General features: G+C 33.7%; 1 protein-coding gene across 1 annotated transcript; it reads left to right on the forward strand.

Annotated features, from left to right (window-relative positions):
• Positions 1 to 557: 557 nt before the first annotated feature.
• Positions 558 to 1721, forward strand: LOC120088933 (uncharacterized). Its single transcript, XM_039046370.2, has 2 exons — positions 558 to 870; positions 1308 to 1721. Exons 1-2 carry the CDS (start codon positions 579 to 581, stop codon positions 1496 to 1498), a joined length of 483 nt encoding a protein of 160 aa, XP_038902298.1. The 5' UTR covers positions 558 to 578; the 3' UTR covers positions 1499 to 1721.
• Positions 1722 to 18007: the final 16286 nt, after the last annotated feature.

Raw genomic sequence — 18007 nt, forward strand, 5'->3', positions numbered from 1 at the left:
ATCTTATCAACTCTTTATATTGTAGACCTTAAGAGTTCACAACTTCCTAGACTTCATAATTCTTTATTTTCATTCTTTACCTCAAACTTTCCCTAAGAGATCATCAATATTCTCAACAAGAAAAGCGAGAATCTTACCGGAGTTAAGAACATAGTGGAAGAAATCTTTCCTTTTGCTCCTTGTGTGGATGTGGTGATTTTTTTTTTTTTTTTTCCCCTTCATCTCTCTTAGAAGAAAAAGTGTTTTTTAGTTGAATTGAGAGTATCATCTACTTTAATCGGAGAATCTCAATTATTTTAATTTTCCCAAGTTAATCTATTTTCATTTAAAATAAACTATCAGAATAATATTAAAATATGAGAATCCCTTTTGAAATATTAGATTGTTATTTATTCGTTTGGATTTAACTAATAAAATGATTTGAAAGAATGGTTTAGAGGTGGATTATCACGTGCACGGCATGAATAGTGAAATTTCCCGCCAAAAAATGCCTAACAAACCAAACAGAATATAAATACAAGAAGAAGCGTATACAAAATCAATGGAGGCAAGCCAATTACTATCTCCATCGTTCAGAAATGCAGCAGAGAGCCTTGAGTTCTTTCCGAGCAACAAATGATCACGATCATTGCAACATAATGATCTTCAGCACTCCAACACAAGAACCACGAGGAAGACGCTCTCCACCAAGCAGATCATCAATATTAATGGACGATTCCAACGCCGGTCTTCTTCCAATTTCCGATCCTCGTTTCAGCACAAAGAAACGAGATCACAATTCGCGCTACAGATTCGCCGAGAGGTGGATTCATTTGATTCCTTTGATTCTGCTCCTCATCCTCTTCATTCTCTGGTGGTCCTCTTATCCAGGTAAATTTCTTCAATCGAATAATCTCATCATCCGCTTGACGATTCGTTTCTGTTTCTTCTTGCATATGTGATTTGGTAGTTTCTTTAGTTTACTTTCCGAATCTTCCAGTCCTGTAAATTTCTTCAAGAATTCATTACAAGAACAACCAGTTTCTGATTTTTTTTTTTTTTCTGTTTCTCAGACGCATTCCTGTAACTTTCTTCAATCGATTAATCACATCCACTTTGCATATGTGATTTGGTAGTTTCTTCTACTTCTGATTCTGTTTTTAACAAAAATTTGTTGAACTACTGCTTTAATTCAAGTTTTAATACTCTTTCCTTCGATTCTCTTTGTCTTAATTTCATCTTGTTGTTTTTTTGCCTCCTCTGCTGTTGATCAGTAATTTCCAAATCGATTTGCTAATATTTATGCATTTTTTTTCATACGAACGCAGTGAATATGGTGATCAAGGATGGAGCAATTAGCGCAGTTTATACAAACGACCAGTTTCCGGAGGCGCCGAAGTACATTGATCATGTCGAACTTGCCGTGTTAGGAGATGCCGGAATGCAGATTGCTTCGAGTCCTTTGAATGTAACCAGCATTGGCGATCGAGATTTACGGATACCGAGTAAGGTTGATTGAGAGATGATTTTTATCTCATTTAGAATCCAAGATTAATTTCACCGAAAATCAAGAAGTTGATGGAGATGAGAGGTTGACAATTTACAGAACTGTCCCCAAACGGATGCATTAGCATCACATTTACTCATACGATATATACATAGAAGAACAGAGAAGCATAATAGCAAATATTCAATGAAAGTATTTTGGAAACTCAAGGTTAATTTGATTCTGATCTTTCCCATTCTTTTAAAAAAATATATATATTCATAAGCAACTTTGACAATATGTGAATGTCATTTTTATAACTTAAAATATTGTTTTTTTCTCTCCTATCAATGTTATGATAAAAGTGCCTAACACTATATATTTCAAATTAATCTAGAGTGATAGATTTAAGGTATTTATTTATTTATATGTTTCTAAAATTCAACCTTTTCTTAAATTGTGTTAGAGTTTGCTTTGTCACATATTTAACATTTTTTCTCTTTTGGAATTGAACATTTTTTTTTACTTGCAAGAATGAACCATTATTAATGTCCTAAAACCTCGTAGTGTAGCGTTAGTTGAATCAATGGTTGATTAGTTTTATATTACTTGTGCAATAATCAACCTAAGATCCATAGTTATATGATAGAACTTAAACATGTATGTAGATTACGTTTAAGTGATAACCTAAATGGTTTGTAGTATATGGATAAGGTTGAGTGCCTTATCTTGGTAACATTACTGACTCACGTTGTAGTTAGTACAATTATTGTAAAGTACTACAAATGATACAATCCTTATCATTTTTGTAGAGACATATGAGCGGGGTATCTTATACAAAAAAGTTTGTATAAAGGCCGGATCACGAAATGTTAAGTCTTTTTATAACGTCGTTGCTATAAGAGACTTACATTTTACCAAGATGACGATTTGACTTTAATCTTGAGTAAATTGTGAAATCCTTTGATTGGTATGGTGAGAGTGGCCAAATTCGTCAACTCAATAGACCTACCATTGAGATTGTTTGATTGGGGAATTGGGAACACAATTACGCAATAAGAAATTCACTCATTCCCTATAATTAGGGTAAGAAGATAAATTGCTCCTTAAATACTGATTCCGGGGCTTAAACAATAAGGCGTCTCATCCTGTCCTAGTTCGAGAAGGGTTCGGTCATAGTTAGACTATGACTAATTGTTCATTAGAGGGATCAACGGTATTTAAGGAGTTATATGTAATACAGGGGTAAAACGGTAACTCGACACAACTGTACTTACGAGCAATTTGTGAATGGTCAACGCGCCGTCGATTGGTTATATCCAATAGACACAAATATATCTATAGTGCAAAGAGTTTAGCTGTCGGTCTTTAGTGGAGTGACTACAGTTAATGAATGTTGATTAATTTGATTAAAAGAGTTTAATCAATTAATTATGTATCATTGGAACTTTAATCTATAAGTCCATAAGGTCCCCTCGTTAGCTCAATGGGGACTGATAGGAATCAAATTAATTTTGGTGTGATTTGAATGGTTCAAATTAATTAAAGAAAATTAATTGTATAAGATACAGTTAAATAATATATATTGATACATTATATAATTTAATGTATGTTGATAGATTTTTATGAGAGAAATAAATATTTGAATTTGATTCAAATATTAATTATATGAATATGATTCATATAAAAACTATATATTAAAATTTAGTGTGAATATGATTCAGATTAAATTTATATAGTTTTATGAGAGAAATAAATATTTGAATATGATTCAAATATTAATTATATGAATATGATTTATATAAAATCTATATTTTAAAATTTAATGTGAATATGATTCCTATTAAATTTATATAATTTTATGAGAGAAATAAATATTTAGATATGATTCAAATATTAATTATGTGAATATGATTCATATAGAAACTAGATGTTAAAATTAATATTAATATGATTCATATTAAATTTATATAGTTTGATGAGAGAGGTTGTTATTTGAATGTGATTCAAATATTAAAATATATTGATTGTGATTTATATAAAATCTATGGAATATATTATATGTGATTTAATATAAACTATAGGTTATATGTTATATGTGATATAACATATTGTTTAATATTTATATATTAAGTTAATATATATATATATAATTCAAATTCAAATTTTGAATTAAAAGAAAAGGGGAGAGCGTTATATATATATTAAGTTAATCCCTCGACCCTTAAATCTCTCGATTTTACATAAAGAAATGAGGGAGAGAAAAGAGGTTTTTTGATCATCATTTCCTTCCTCCTCCTTCTCACTGTTTTTTTCTACATATTTTTTTCTTAAAAAAAATCTCTTATACTCATTCCTAAGCCGAGATTGAGTGTAAGACCACCCTCTACACGATTCTCGTCCCTGAGAATAACGGAGAAGACCCCGTGGTGGTGTCCGGTTGCGGTGTTCGTGGGATCAGGAGAAGATGACACGAATTGGAGAGGAATGTGAAAATTAGTCTTCAAGGGTATGTGATATCTTAAACCTTCTTCTTCTTGTAAAGTAGAAGCATGTTTAATTAGTTTTGTTTATCTTGTGTTTCTGTCCTTTGATTATTGTTATGTAAAATTAAAATTGGGACATGATTTCTTTTGTTGCGGACAATTTTAATCCCTTCACCCACAATCCAATTTAAGACCAGAGAATAGTAAGGGAGACTCTTATGGTAGTCTACAACCTGTTGGATAGGAGAAATCAACTGGAGATTGGAGCAATCGAAGAGTTCTTCAAAAGTTGTTCTCTATAAACCTTATTTTTTGTTTTTATAAACATGCACACTTAATCTCTAAAATTAATGTAATTAGAGTGCTTAAGATCTTAATTGTTTTCGTTTTTTGAATGTCAACTCCATAATATTTGTTATAATTTGACCTTATATTTATTCAAACTGTTGCAAGAGTGGGATGATAATTGGTGTTTTATCTAAAAAAACTAAGCTTAGATTACCAAAACGTTATTCTTTTTCATATGCATCTGTGCTTTGTATCATTTTATTAGTACAACTATTATAAAGATAGGAAAATAAACCTTCAACCTCAAGTGATAAAAGAGAACATGCATGTCAATTACTTTTGATTTAAGCTCATCTGACAAATCTAATCTAGTAGCTTCAACAGAATACACCACCAAAGGGTATAACTTAAATATGAGCTACTGGGCCGATACATTGAAATGGATTGGGCCACGAGAATGGAGGGCAGCCCAAAACTTGGAGGCCCATAATCCATTGGAGAGAGCAGTAGTCACATGAGGCATGTGATTCCATCGGCCTTCCTTGCGCTGTTTCTAGAGACCTTTACCTCAAACAACCAAGGCCAGTTGGGGGGGGGGGGGGGGGGGGGGGGGACCATATTACAATTAGGGATAAGTTAAATGACATGAAATAATATTATAATATAATGTATATAGGTTAGATTAACATATGAAAGGGAGAAATACTTTAGGCAGTAGGGGTTTGATGATGTGATGTGACTCCACATTTCGGCCGTCCCATCCGCGCACTCACAGCCGTGACCGGATAAGCTAAATGAAATATAACAACAACAACAACAACAATAAAAGGTAATTTCACGTGTTTATGGGCCCCACCACATGTGGGCCTTCCTACTTCCCTCATTCGTCTCTTTCACCCCTCGCCCATGTAGTCATGTTTAAGCCACCACTAGCATTTTAGGTAGGAAAATACTTATACTCACTCTTACACTTGATTAAAAATTGTCATAATAGTAATTTATATTTTTAAAAATATATTAAAACAGAGAGAAACAAAGAGAATATTGCTCTTTTAGGTCTTCTACTGCCCAATTTTTGAAAAATGCTACATTATAACAAAAAAAAAAAAAAAAAAAAAAGAAGATTTTGAACTTTGTAATTTGTTTTATTAAAATATTTTTATTATTTCAAAAGTGGTAAAATATAACATTTTTTTTTTCAAATTTGAAATGAAAATTTAGACGTAAAATGGTGTGTTGGTGATCAACATTGTTGGAATGATTCAAATTTTTCGTTTATGCAAGTCTCAATTTTCATATAAAAATATAGAAAGATTTTTATTCTAAGAGTGGTTTTGAAACGTTTATGAAAAGTAAGCACTGAGTGATAATATTTACAGTTTTTGAAATGCATTCTCCATAATTTATTTTCTTTAAAACGATGGAAAATAAAATATATGAAATAGATTTTTTAGGGGCCGTTTGGAAGATATTGTTTCATGGGTATATATATTAAATATTTGGAATTTGAATGTTTGGGTTTTAAATGTTGGGATAATTAATGTCTGTGTTTAGATGTGTAGGATAATTAATATCTGGAAATTAAATATGTGTGTCCAGTTCAATAATTTGTATATATAAACTAAAAGTAAATAAATACTTAATTAAATATAAGAGATCAATTAAATTTAATATTAACTAATTTATTGTTATGCTAATTAATTATTTAATTAATAAAATAAATATTAAATAATTTTTTAATTAAATATAATTAAATTAATTAATAAAATATTAATTAGAATATTGATAATTAACAATAATAATTTATATTAAATAGTTAAGATAAGATAAAATATAAATGGTAAAGATATTAGTTCAAATTTATTAAATCTAAATAATATATTTATATTCAATTAATTAAAATTAATAGTAATAAATAATTGATTTTAATTTATTAATTAATTAAACTATATTTAATTTCACATTTTTGTAAGATATTAAAAACTCATATAATATGGATTTTCAAGTGTCCTGAATAATAACATTCTATCTTTTAAATATTGAAATTCTATAAAATAAATAAGAAAAATGTCTACTTAAAATTGCATGAAATCTACGGAGCCTTGTAAAAATTGAGGGAAAAAAAAACAAATACAAACTTGAAGATTAAAAAAAAAAAAAAAAACAAAGGTTTTGTGGTTTTCAGTAATTAGAAGGGTAATAACGAAATTTCAAGTGGTTAGTTAATTAGTAGGGTTTTTTTTTTTTTTTTTTTTAATATATATATATATATATATATATATATATATTGTGTTTTAAATATTCAAAGGAAATGAGATGTGATTTGAAAATGAGAGGTTTTGTATAATTATCGGCATCTAAAGTTGTTCTATTCTAAGTAATTGATGTGAAGCTCTTTAGTGGTCAATTATTGGCATTGCCTTATAAAGAAATTATTGTCAAATTTTTTTTAGGAATTATTATTTTCACCTAGGTATTGTGTATTGATTTTCAATTTAATTTTTTATTTACGCCAAAATTGAATTTTAGGTCCAGATAAGCCCCTTTTTTCCCATTTGTTTAATTTTCACTAAATTCACACACTAATTTTAAACTAAATAATAATAATAATCTTTCAAAACTCAATAATTTGGACAAACATAAAATTGGGTCGAAAATTAAGTTTGGTTAATGCACAATATCAATATATGAGAAAAATCTTTAAAAATTCTAAAAATACTTTTAAAAAATGTTGCTTTAATATCATTTTGCTGTAATTTTTTTTTTTTCAATTTCATATAAAACATCACCATGCATTAACACATGTAAAATGTTAGGATAACCAATACATTTGCTTTGGCCAAGTTTAAGAATAAATATTAATCTTCGCCTAAATCATACAAAATAAATTGTGTATATTGTTTCGAAAACAAAAGTTTGGACAATATCTTTAAACATTAAATATATATATATATATATTCTTACCATTAATTTTGGACAAAAATTATTAATACGATATTATAAGTTTTAAAAAAAATTCAAAAATACACTTCTTGTAAGTATATATACAAAGACTATTAATATTCCGTTTCAAACATTTGTCTGAACTTTTAAAAGTTGCATTGACACCCTAAACCTTTTAAAAATAGTTAAAATGAAATTATTACCTTCCAAAAGTTGCATTTATACCCTTAACTTAGAAATGAAAGCTAATTTTTTAAAGTACAAAGTAGGCTAAACCATAACAAATACCCTTGAAATTTCCTTTTTATTTAAAAAATACTCATATACTTTCAAAAGTTACGATATTACCTCTAATTTTCATAAATATTTCAAAACTACCTTTGAAATATAAATTATTTAGAATTTAGAATAAAAATCAAGACTTGTAACTGTGTGTGGGGGGATGACCTAAAACGATTTGGTGATTCAAATTTTCATTCTATATCACCTACCACACCCTTTCACGATCTCAAATTCCATCTAAATTCTAACAAATTTCTACTTCAAGGATATTTTTGAAATGTTTATGAAATTTTAAGGGTAATATTGTAAATTTTGAAAGTATAATGATATCTTTGAAATATGTGGGTATTTTTTATAATTTAATCCGTAAAAGGATGAAAATAACATTGCTTCATGAATCTGATTCAAAATGTCGTAAAATGAATAATTGTGTCAAAATTATATACCATCGTTTCTCATCTTTCATTATTAGGACAACGAAGTTTCAATTATGAAGGAATTTTTTTTGTCAATCATGGATCGTGCCTTCTACATGTTTGTTTATCTTCAAATCATTTCAGTATCTTTTTTCTTTTCTTTTCTTGTGATTGTTCCTTTCTCTATCTAAAAATTGAGAAAAAAATAAATCTAGTTTTCAATTGATTCTTCAGACACAAAGATGACAATTTTTAATTTAATTTTATTATTATTTCTTTCACAGAGATGGAGCCTTGAATGGAATCGACATCGTATGGCATATATATACAAAATCATGTTTCAAATCGAAATGGAACGAGGATGTCCTCTTCCCAACTCTCCAATTTTATTGTCTTCCAATAATATATATATATATATATATATATATATATATTATTGTTCTTGTTCTTCATTTTAGGTCATACTTTAATTTTTAATTCTAAACTAACCAAATTGTTAGTAATGTTTATTTATTTATGAAATAAAATTAAAAGTTTAAAAGAGATGCACTTTTGAACTTTACTAGTTAAAATTTCTTTAGCATAAATTTTTGGAGTGAATTTGAATATTGAATTAAATATTTTTCATTTATTTTAAATCGTAAATATTTGACTTAATTTTACAAATAATGAAATAAAGGTAAATTTTGAATACTGAATGGCATAAAGTTTGCACTATCTATCTTGAGGACAAATGACCGATTTTCCTACCGCACAAATTGTATATATATTAAAAAAAAAGGATCACAATGGTTAGAAAACGAATATGAAGTGCATTGGACGTAGTTGAAAAATCTCTGTAACATAAATTGTATAGTGAAATATAAATTATGCATGGATATACATTTCGTTAAGTATAAGTTGTAAATATTTTACATTAAATTTTAAATGAAGAATAGATTGAAATGAAAAGAAAAATGAAAAGATAGATTAGTTTAACATATATAGATGATGTAATTAAACTAAAAGTTAAATATTATTGTGTCTTAAATCTCATGGATCTTGTAGTTTGTAATTTGTAAATAAAAATTATTTATTAATAAAATAAGAAGTACTTTATTTGACATTTAGATAACATTAACTCAATCCAATAAATTAAGATCCAAAGTTGTTTAATGTAACTTGATTAGTATGTGATAGACATACAAGTGGATCATGTTTAACTAATAACCTAAAAGGTCTGCATTACATGGTTAAGGTTGGGTGCCTTATTCTGCTGACACTGCGGACACGACCAATTTTGTAACTATTACATGAGTTTTAAGTGTTATAGACGATATAATCCATATTGTTCATGTGGAGACATGTGAGTGAGAATATCTTGTACAAAGAGTTTATATAAGATCGGACCGCAAAATGATTAGTTTCTCTGGATCACACCGTTGCTTGTAGAAACTAACATTTCATTGGGATGACCATAAGTGACTTGACCTTAATTCCGAGTGAGTTGTGAACTTCTGTCTATAAGGGTAATCCTTTGATCTGTATGGGTGAGAGTGGTCAATTTCGTCGACTCAATAAACCTACCTTTTTGGGGATTTGTCTGAGTAGGGAACTGGGAACACAATTACATAAGATGAAATTCACTCATCCACGTAGTCAGGAAAAATAGATAAATTTCTCTCTTAATAGGCAATGGGGTAGAGACGGGGCGAGAAGTGGGGGATTCCCCATCCCTGATTTTTTTTTTTGTAATATACATAATTATATATAATTACATAAATATTTGTTATACACACACACACACACACATATATATTAAAAATAAAAAAAATTAATCGAGGTTGAGGTCGGGGAAACCCTCCTCGTCCTCGATTGGGGACCTGTTATAATCCCCGATAAAATTGGGGATTTGCGGGGAACCAACCCCGTGGGGATTTTTGCCAACTCTATTAATAGCTAATTTCAGGTCTTAAACAATGAGGTCTCACCCTCTCATTGGCTTGAGAGGGGTTACTTTATAGTTCGGCTATAGATCAGTTGTTCGTTAGAGGAATCAATGACATTTAAGGAGTTAGATATAACTATAGGGATAACATGGTAATTTGACCTAACTTTAGTTATGAGTAATTTGTGAAGGGTCAACTTATTGTTGATTGATTATATCCATGGTAGGCATGTTGAGTCGGTGAATCTAGCCACTCTCGCCCATGCAGATCAAAGGACCGTCCTTATAGGCAGGAGTTCACAACTCACTCAGGATTAAGGTCAAGTCACTTATGGTCATCCTGATGAAATGTAAGTCTCTTCTAGTAATGACGTTATAAAGAGAGATTAATACTTTGTAGTATGATCTTATACAAACTTTTTTGTATAAGATACCCTGCTAACATGTAAAGATGTCCACAGAGCAGGCAGGATTGGGGATGCCATTTCCCATCCCCATCCCCGCTCCTCATTTAATTCCTCGTCTCCATGAAATTCCTATGGCGATCAAGGCGTAGATTCCTCATGGGGAATCCGTGGGATTGGGTTCCGCAGGGAAATTTTCCTCAATAGCCTTTTTTTTAAAAAAAAAAATAATTTAAACTATTAATGTGAGCAAATTTTAATTAAATAATTAACTCTATCACTAAATTGTTTATTATGGTTAATTTTACATGCCATTTTGAATAGAGATAAAATACTCAAATTTTGGCCTAAAAGAACTAATCAACTTTTTTAGTAGAAAGAAATAAATATAAATAAAATTATTCACATATATAATCTAATTTTGAATATTCAATTTAAACATATCTATTATCTTGACCAATAAACAATAAAATTTGAAATTTAAATGTATCATTTATATAATAATAATGACAACAATATAACATTAAATAATTATACTAAATAAATAAATAGGGACTATCTGGGATGGGGAAAGAGGCTGAGGTGGGGGAGGGGGGGACGGGGACGGGGGATGTATTTCCCATCACAGGAAAATTTTTGCCCCACTCCCTCCTTCATTCCACGCCTAATCGGGAAATTGGACATCTTTACTCACATGTCTTAACATGAATTATCAAGATCGGATCATCTGTAACATTTTACAATAATTGTGACAATTACTTAACGGGTCGTATCCGTAGTGTCACCAGGACAAAGTACCCAACCTTATCCATCTACTACAAACCGTTCAAGTTATTACTTAACACATGATCCACCTATATGTCACCACATACATGTTTAAACTACATCGAATAACCTTGGGTTTTAGTTTATTGGTTTTGGGTTAGTGCAACTAAATGTTAAATAAAACAATACTTATTTTATTAAATCAATAATCTATTTGTACAAATAAAGTTCACAAACGACAAGACCACGAGATTTAAGGAATCAACCCCAACAATCTCCCACTTGTCCTAAAGCTAGTGGGGTGTACAAATACAAAGTACAAATGTTAAGTAAAATACACAAAACAATAAACTAGGGCATATACTATGCGTCCAGTAAAATCTTTCACTTGTTCTAGACTAGATGAAACATGTCTCGTAAACCTAGACTCTCCAGGTGATCTTCAAACACTTTAGCTGTGAGAGCTTATGTAAATGGATCAACAACATTGTGCTCTAAAACGATCTTTGTGACCCCTAATGCACAATCTCTCGGATAAGATGATATTTTCGCTGTATATGCTTCCCACGTTTGTGGCTTCTAGGCTCCCTGGAATTTGGCACAACACCACCATTATCATGATAAAGGGTGATGAGCTTTGACATGTCTGAAACAACTTCAAGATCAATTAAATACTTCTTAAGCCATACAATTGATAGGCGTCTTACTCAAAGAATGAGAAGTAAAAGGTTGAAAAGAGCGTCGGGGTTAGCGGTTGAGTTCGTTAGGGAGGATAAGAACCACAATTGAAATTCTGTTCAGAAGTTGATCGTTTAAAAGAAGGATGAAACAGAAAGGCGGGTAGAGAAGATTTGTATTTCTGAAGTTGGAAAGGGGTGCTCTCGAGAGTGGGAGTCCGGATGTTCCATCGGGTAGTTCCTATCGTTGAGTGCTGTTTATCGTTTACTTCTTCTAAGTGATCGTGTAGCGGAGGCCTACGATCGTGTAGTAGTGGTAGGCGATCATGTTGTAATCAGTAAGCGATCGTGTAATAGATTCTAAGGGATCGTATAGGAGTTTGTAAGCGATCGTAGAAGTATTTTGTAAGCGATCATCTTGTAATCCTTAGCGATCGTGTAGAACTTGTAAATGATCGTTTAGTATTTGATGAACGATCGAGTAGAAATTGTAAGTGATCGTTTAGTCCTGTTTAATGCTATCGTTTAATAAAGAACTCAGTCTTCGTTTAGCTGTTGTGCTGGCCGGTTACGTAATCAGATTATCAATAAGAATAGTTTCCTAACAAATTGGTATCAGAGAAATCACCTGGGCAAGCATGACTCAGAAACGCTTTGAAGAGAAATTGGAGTTGCTCGACCAAGAGATCTCTGAACTTAGAGTCGAAATATAGAAGTTGCCAACTATAGAGGAGAATCTAACATTGTTAGCAAAGAGCATCGAACGATTGGGAATGCAGGCAGAGAAATACCAAGAGATGTTCATTTCCTACATTACAGAAATGGCCAAGGGCAAAGCAAAAGTGGCAGAGGAAGCGGAAGGATCAAATACCGATAATGTCTGTGGAACAAATAGTTCAATGAAAGCAACCGAGGAAGAAGCGTTTGGCGATCGTAGTAAATTCAAGAAAGTGGAAATGCCGGTGTTTAGCGGAAGCGATCCGTTGGCTATTCAGAGCAGATCAATATTTTCAAATTCATAAGTTGATTGAATCGGAGAAAATGACCGTGGCGGTTGTAAGCTTCGATGGTGCCACACTAGACTGGTACCAGTCAAAAGAGGGCAGAGAACCATTTAAAGACTGGGAAACTTGAAGAAAAGAATGTTAGTCTGATTCCGATATTTAAGGGAGGGATCGATTTGTGGAAGATTATTGGCTGTTAAACAAGAAACAGCTGTAAAGGCATATCGAAATCTGTTCGATAAGCTAGTAGCATCGTTGCCTCATCTGCCGAATGAAGTTTTAGAGGAGACATTCATGAACGGATTGGCACCAATGGATAAAGGTGGAAGTTGAATGCTGGGATCCTACCGGATTGGTGCAAATGATGTCGTTGGCCCAGCGTGTTGAAGATAGAGAAAAAGCGTGGGTCGACGTGGGACGAACGCAAACATACGGATGTAAGTTCCAAAACTCGAACTCTTCGAAATTCAACATTGATAATGTGAGTAAACCAGTAGGCAGGGGTGGACTGAAAGAAGGAGGGAAAACTGGAGAGGCCTTTTCGATGAGGACCATTAACGACAAATAACGATAATCGGAGAGACATTCCGCAATGAGATTAACAGATGTAGAACTGAGATTACTTGTAGTTTAAGCGCCTAGAGAAGAATGGGAATTGTGTGAAGACGATGAAGTTGCAGAAGAGACATTAGAGCTGAATATGTTGACGCTGAGCGAAGAAATTTCGCCAATTACTGAAATGTCTGTGAATTCGGTCGTGGGATTAACTAATCCACGAACAATGAAGATTAAAGGGGTCATCAGGGGCGAATCCGTCGTGGTACTGATAGATTGTGGTGCTACATATAACTTCATAACAAAAGGCCTGGTGAATCGTCTACAGTTGGATGTCACAGATACGACCAATTATGGAGTTGTTCTGGGATCAGGAACTGCGGTGCGTGGAAAAGGAGTCTGTAAAAATGTGGAAATGAAGCTGGGCGATTCGAAAGTGTGTGATAGTTTCTTGCCACTGGAGTTGGGAAGTGTGGATGTGATTTTAGGAATGCAGTGGTTACATTCCTTGGGAAAAACAAAGGTTGACTGGCAAAATCTCACAATGACGTTTACTCATGAGGGATGGAAGATAACTCTGCAGGGGGATCCAAGTCTGAAGAAGGTGAGGATCAGTTTAAAATGTATGGTAAGAACGTGGGAGATAAAAGATCAAGGATTCTTGGTTGAATGCAAATTGTTGAATGGAGACGAGATAACTGATGAGCATGGGAAATATAGAGCAGTTGAATCAGTATCAGAGCCTTAGTCAAATTTTCTCAACCAATTTCGAGACGTATTCGAATGGCCATGAGAGTTACCTCCTCATCGGAATATTGAGCATCACATTCACTTGAAGGAAGGAACTAGTCCCATAAACGTTCGATCGTATAGGTTTGTATACCATCAGAAGGCCGAGATGGAGAAACTGGTGGAGGAAATGCTGGGCTCGGGCATCATTCGACCGAGCACCAGTCCATATTCAAGTTCTGTTCTGTTGGTTAAAAGGAAGGATGGAGGATGGAGGTTTTTTTTGTAGATTATCGCCCTTAACACTGCTACTATTCTGGATAAATTTCCAATCCCTATGGTAGAAGAGCTTTTCGATGAATTACATGGAGCTGTCTACTTCTTGAAGTTGGATTTGAAGTCCGAATATCATCAAATCCGAATGAATCCGAGGGATGTGGAGAAGACAGCCTTCCGAACACATGAGGGACACTATGAATTTCTGGTAATGCCTTTCGGTTTAACTAATGCATCTTCTACTTTTCAAGCATTGATGAACCATATATTCTAACCGTATTTGTGCCATTTTGTGTTAGTCTTATTTGATGATATATTAGTGTATAGTCGAAACTTCGAAGAACACTTGCAGCATTTAGAAGTAGTAATGGCAGTCTTAAGGGAGAACGAGCTCTACGCTAATAAGAAGAAGTGTCAGTTTGCAAGAGATAGGGTGGAGTATTTGGGGCATATTATTTCTCAACAGGACGTGGAGGTTGATCCGGAGAAGGTACGGGCAGTGTTGGAGTGGCCCGTACCTAAGACAATGAAGAAGGTGTGGGGATTTTTGGGCTTGTTTGGTTACTATCAAAGGTTTGTACAAAATTATGTTAGTATAGCAGCGGCTTTGACGCAAATTTTGAAGGGTGGGACATTCCGATGGACAGAGGATGCTCAGTTTGATTTTGAAAGCTCAAAATAACCATGATGACGTTATCGGTGTTAACACTCCCTGATTTTAGTATTCCATTTGAGGTGGAGACAGATGCATCCGGTTATGGCATAGGCACAGTGTTGGTGCAACAGAAGTGGCTGATCACTTTTTATAGCCACACTTTGTCCTTGTGGGATTGTGCGAAGCCGGTGTATGAGAGGGAATTGTTGGCGGTTGTCATGGCCATGTAGAGGTGACGTCCTTATTTGTTAGGACGACATTTGTTATCAAGACCGATCAGAAGGCTATGGAATTTCTGCTGGAACAGAGGACGATACAACCACAGTATCAGAAGTGGGTAGCTAAGTTACTTGGCTATGACTTTGAAGTGATATACCGACCAAGATTGGAGAATGGTGTCGCGGATGCCTTATCCAGGGTGGAGATCGAGGCTCAGCTGGCTCAAATATCAGCTCTTACTTTGATTGATATAGCTGTAATTCAAATGGAAGTTGAGCTCAATGACCGGTTACGAGGAATTAAAGACTGTATATTGAAGAAAGAGAATGGGGTGTAGGATTTTTCTATATAGCAAGGGTGTTGAAGTATAAAGGGAGGTTAGTATTCTCTAGCTCCTCTTTATTGATCCCTACAATCTTATATACGTATCATGATTCGGTGTTTGGTGGTCATTCCGGGTTCTTGAGAACATATAAGAGAATAGCATGGGAGTTGTATTGGGAAGGCATGAAAACGGCTGTTAAGAGGTATATGGAGGAATGCATCGTTTGTCAGAAGAATAAATCGTTAGCATTGTCACCAACCGGATTGTTGATGCCGTTGCCTATCCCTGATGTTATGTGGGCAGACATTTCAATGGATTTTATTGAAGGCTTACTGAAGGCGAGGGGATATGAGGTGATCTTAGTAGTCGTGGATTGATTGAGTAAATATGCTCATTTTCTGCCATTAAAGCACCGTTTTAATGCTAGTATTGTAGCTGATACATTTTGTAGAGAAATAGTTAATCTTCATGGCATATCGAAGTCAATTGTGTCGGATCGGGACAAGGTGTTTGTGAGTAACTTTTGGCAGGAGTTATTCCGATTGACGAGTACCAAGCTCCACCGCAGCACAGCTTATCATCCTCAGTTGGATGGTCAGACAGAGGTGGTGAATCACAGTGTAGAAATGTATCTCAGGTGCTTTTGTGGAGAGTGGTCGAGAGAATGGATCAACTGGTTGCCTTGGGCAGAATATTGGTATAACATAACATATAACGTTTCTACTGGCTTCTCTCCTTTTCAGATTGTGTATGGAAGACAGCCTCCAGTGCTGGTTTATTATGGGGATGATTGTACTGCCAATGAAACTTTAGATCAACAGATGAGAGACAGAGATGTGGCGTTGCATGTGCTCAAGGACCATTTGCTGGAGGCTCAAGAGAAAATGAAGAAGTTTGCTGACAAGAAGCGTCGTGATGTTGAATTTCAGATTGGTGATTGGGTGTGGTTGAAGTTAAGGCCTTATCACCGAATTTCAGCTCGACAAAAGAAGTTTGTAAAATTATCTCCCAAGTATTATAGACCATATCAGGTGGTCGACAGAGTGGGCGCGGTGGCCTACAAATTGAACCTTCCATCAACGGTGTCTATACATCCCGTGTTTCATGTCTCGCAGTTAAAGAAGTTGGTTGGCCAACCCCGGGGGGAGTCGTCTATGGATTGCTTAATCAATGAAAATCACACTTGGTTGCCGGAACCAGAAGTTGTTTTGAGCTCTAGACTGGGGCTGTCGCAGCAGGGACGTGAAATTTTGGTAAAGTGGAAAAGCTTGCTGGAGCATGAGGTCCTCGATGACTTCCAAAATCAGTTTCCCGAATTTTACCTTGAGGACAAGGTAAAGGTGGAGGGGGGAGGTAATGATAGGCGTCTTACTCAAAGAATAAGGAGTAAAAGGTTGGAAAGAGCGTTAACGTCAGCGATTGAGTCCGTTAGGGAGGTTAAGAGCCGCAACTGAAATTATGTTCAGAAGTTGATCGTTTAAAAGAAGGAAGAAACAGAAAGGCGGGCAGTGAAGATTTGCATTTCTGAAGTTGGAAAGGGGTGCTCTCGAGAGTGGGAGTCCAGGTGTTCCATCATGTAGTTCCTATCATTGAGTGTTGTCTATCGTTTACTTCTTCTAAGTGATGGTGTAGCAGTAGTAAGGAATCGTATTGTAATCAGTAAACGATCATATAATAAAATGTAAGCGATCGCATAGGAGTTTGTAAGTGATCGCAGAAGTATTTTGTAAGCGATCTTCTAGTAATCCTTAGCGATCATGTAGAACTTGTAAACAATCATTTAGTATTTGATAAACGATCGAGTAGTAATTGTAAGTGATTGTTTAGTCCTGTTTGACGCTATTGTTTAATAAAAAACTCAGTCTTCATTTAATTGTTGTGTCGGCCGGTTACGTAATTAGAGTATTAATAAGAATCAGTTTCCTAACAACAGTCTCCTTGGCAGCTTCGCAAGCTACTATTGAAAAGTTGTAAGGTCTGATGTGAAAGCGAGGATCGGTCCTAATCTACAATTCACAGTGAATTCAAATTACAAAGATCAATATTATGCATTTTTTCATAAATTTACCACATGCTATAACAAATACAGTGAAAAAATATTATGGTTGATTTACTGACCTCTTGAAGAAACTAGTCTTCACGTATTCCATTTCAATTGGTCATGAACCCTCCTTGGTAATCGACAAAAAAATAGAAACACCTAAAAAGGCTAGACAACACCACAATAGAAACCTTGGTATTCTCCTAAGGGTTGAGAATATGCTAGAAGTGTGAGCTTTGCTTCAATTTTGGTAGAGGAAAGAGTTAGAGGTGAGAGGAATTTTTTAGGGAGAGTTTTTCTGTGTACTTCAAGGGAAAAAAAACCTAGAGTTCTATGTGTGATCTCTCACTACCGGAGAATCTCTTTTCTCACACAAAAAAACACCTTCCTGTGAAACTACTTTCATGATTCCCAAATTAGAAAGATATGTGGAAGGAGTTACATACCTCCCTTCCACTTTTATTTTCAAAAGTGCTTTTTAAAAAATAAAGCCATAATATATATATATATATTAATAATTAAAATATATATAACTAACTTTATGTTATAT

The sequence above is a fragment of the Benincasa hispida genome, chromosome 10 (assembly GCF_027475165.1).
Source record: "Benincasa hispida cultivar pf3 chromosome 10, pf3_genome.v1.1, whole genome shotgun sequence".
Classification (NCBI taxonomy): Eukaryota; Viridiplantae; Streptophyta; class Magnoliopsida; order Cucurbitales; family Cucurbitaceae; genus Benincasa; species Benincasa hispida.

Coding starts and splice junctions, on each gene's coding strand:
- LOC120088933 (XM_039046370.2), top strand. CDS start 579: ATGCAGCAGAGAGCCTTGAGTTCTTTCCGAGCAACAAATGATCACGAT. Junction 871..1,307: donor CTGGTGGTCCTCTTATCCAG/GTAAATTTCTTC, acceptor ATACGAACGCAG/TGAATATGGTGATCAAGGAT.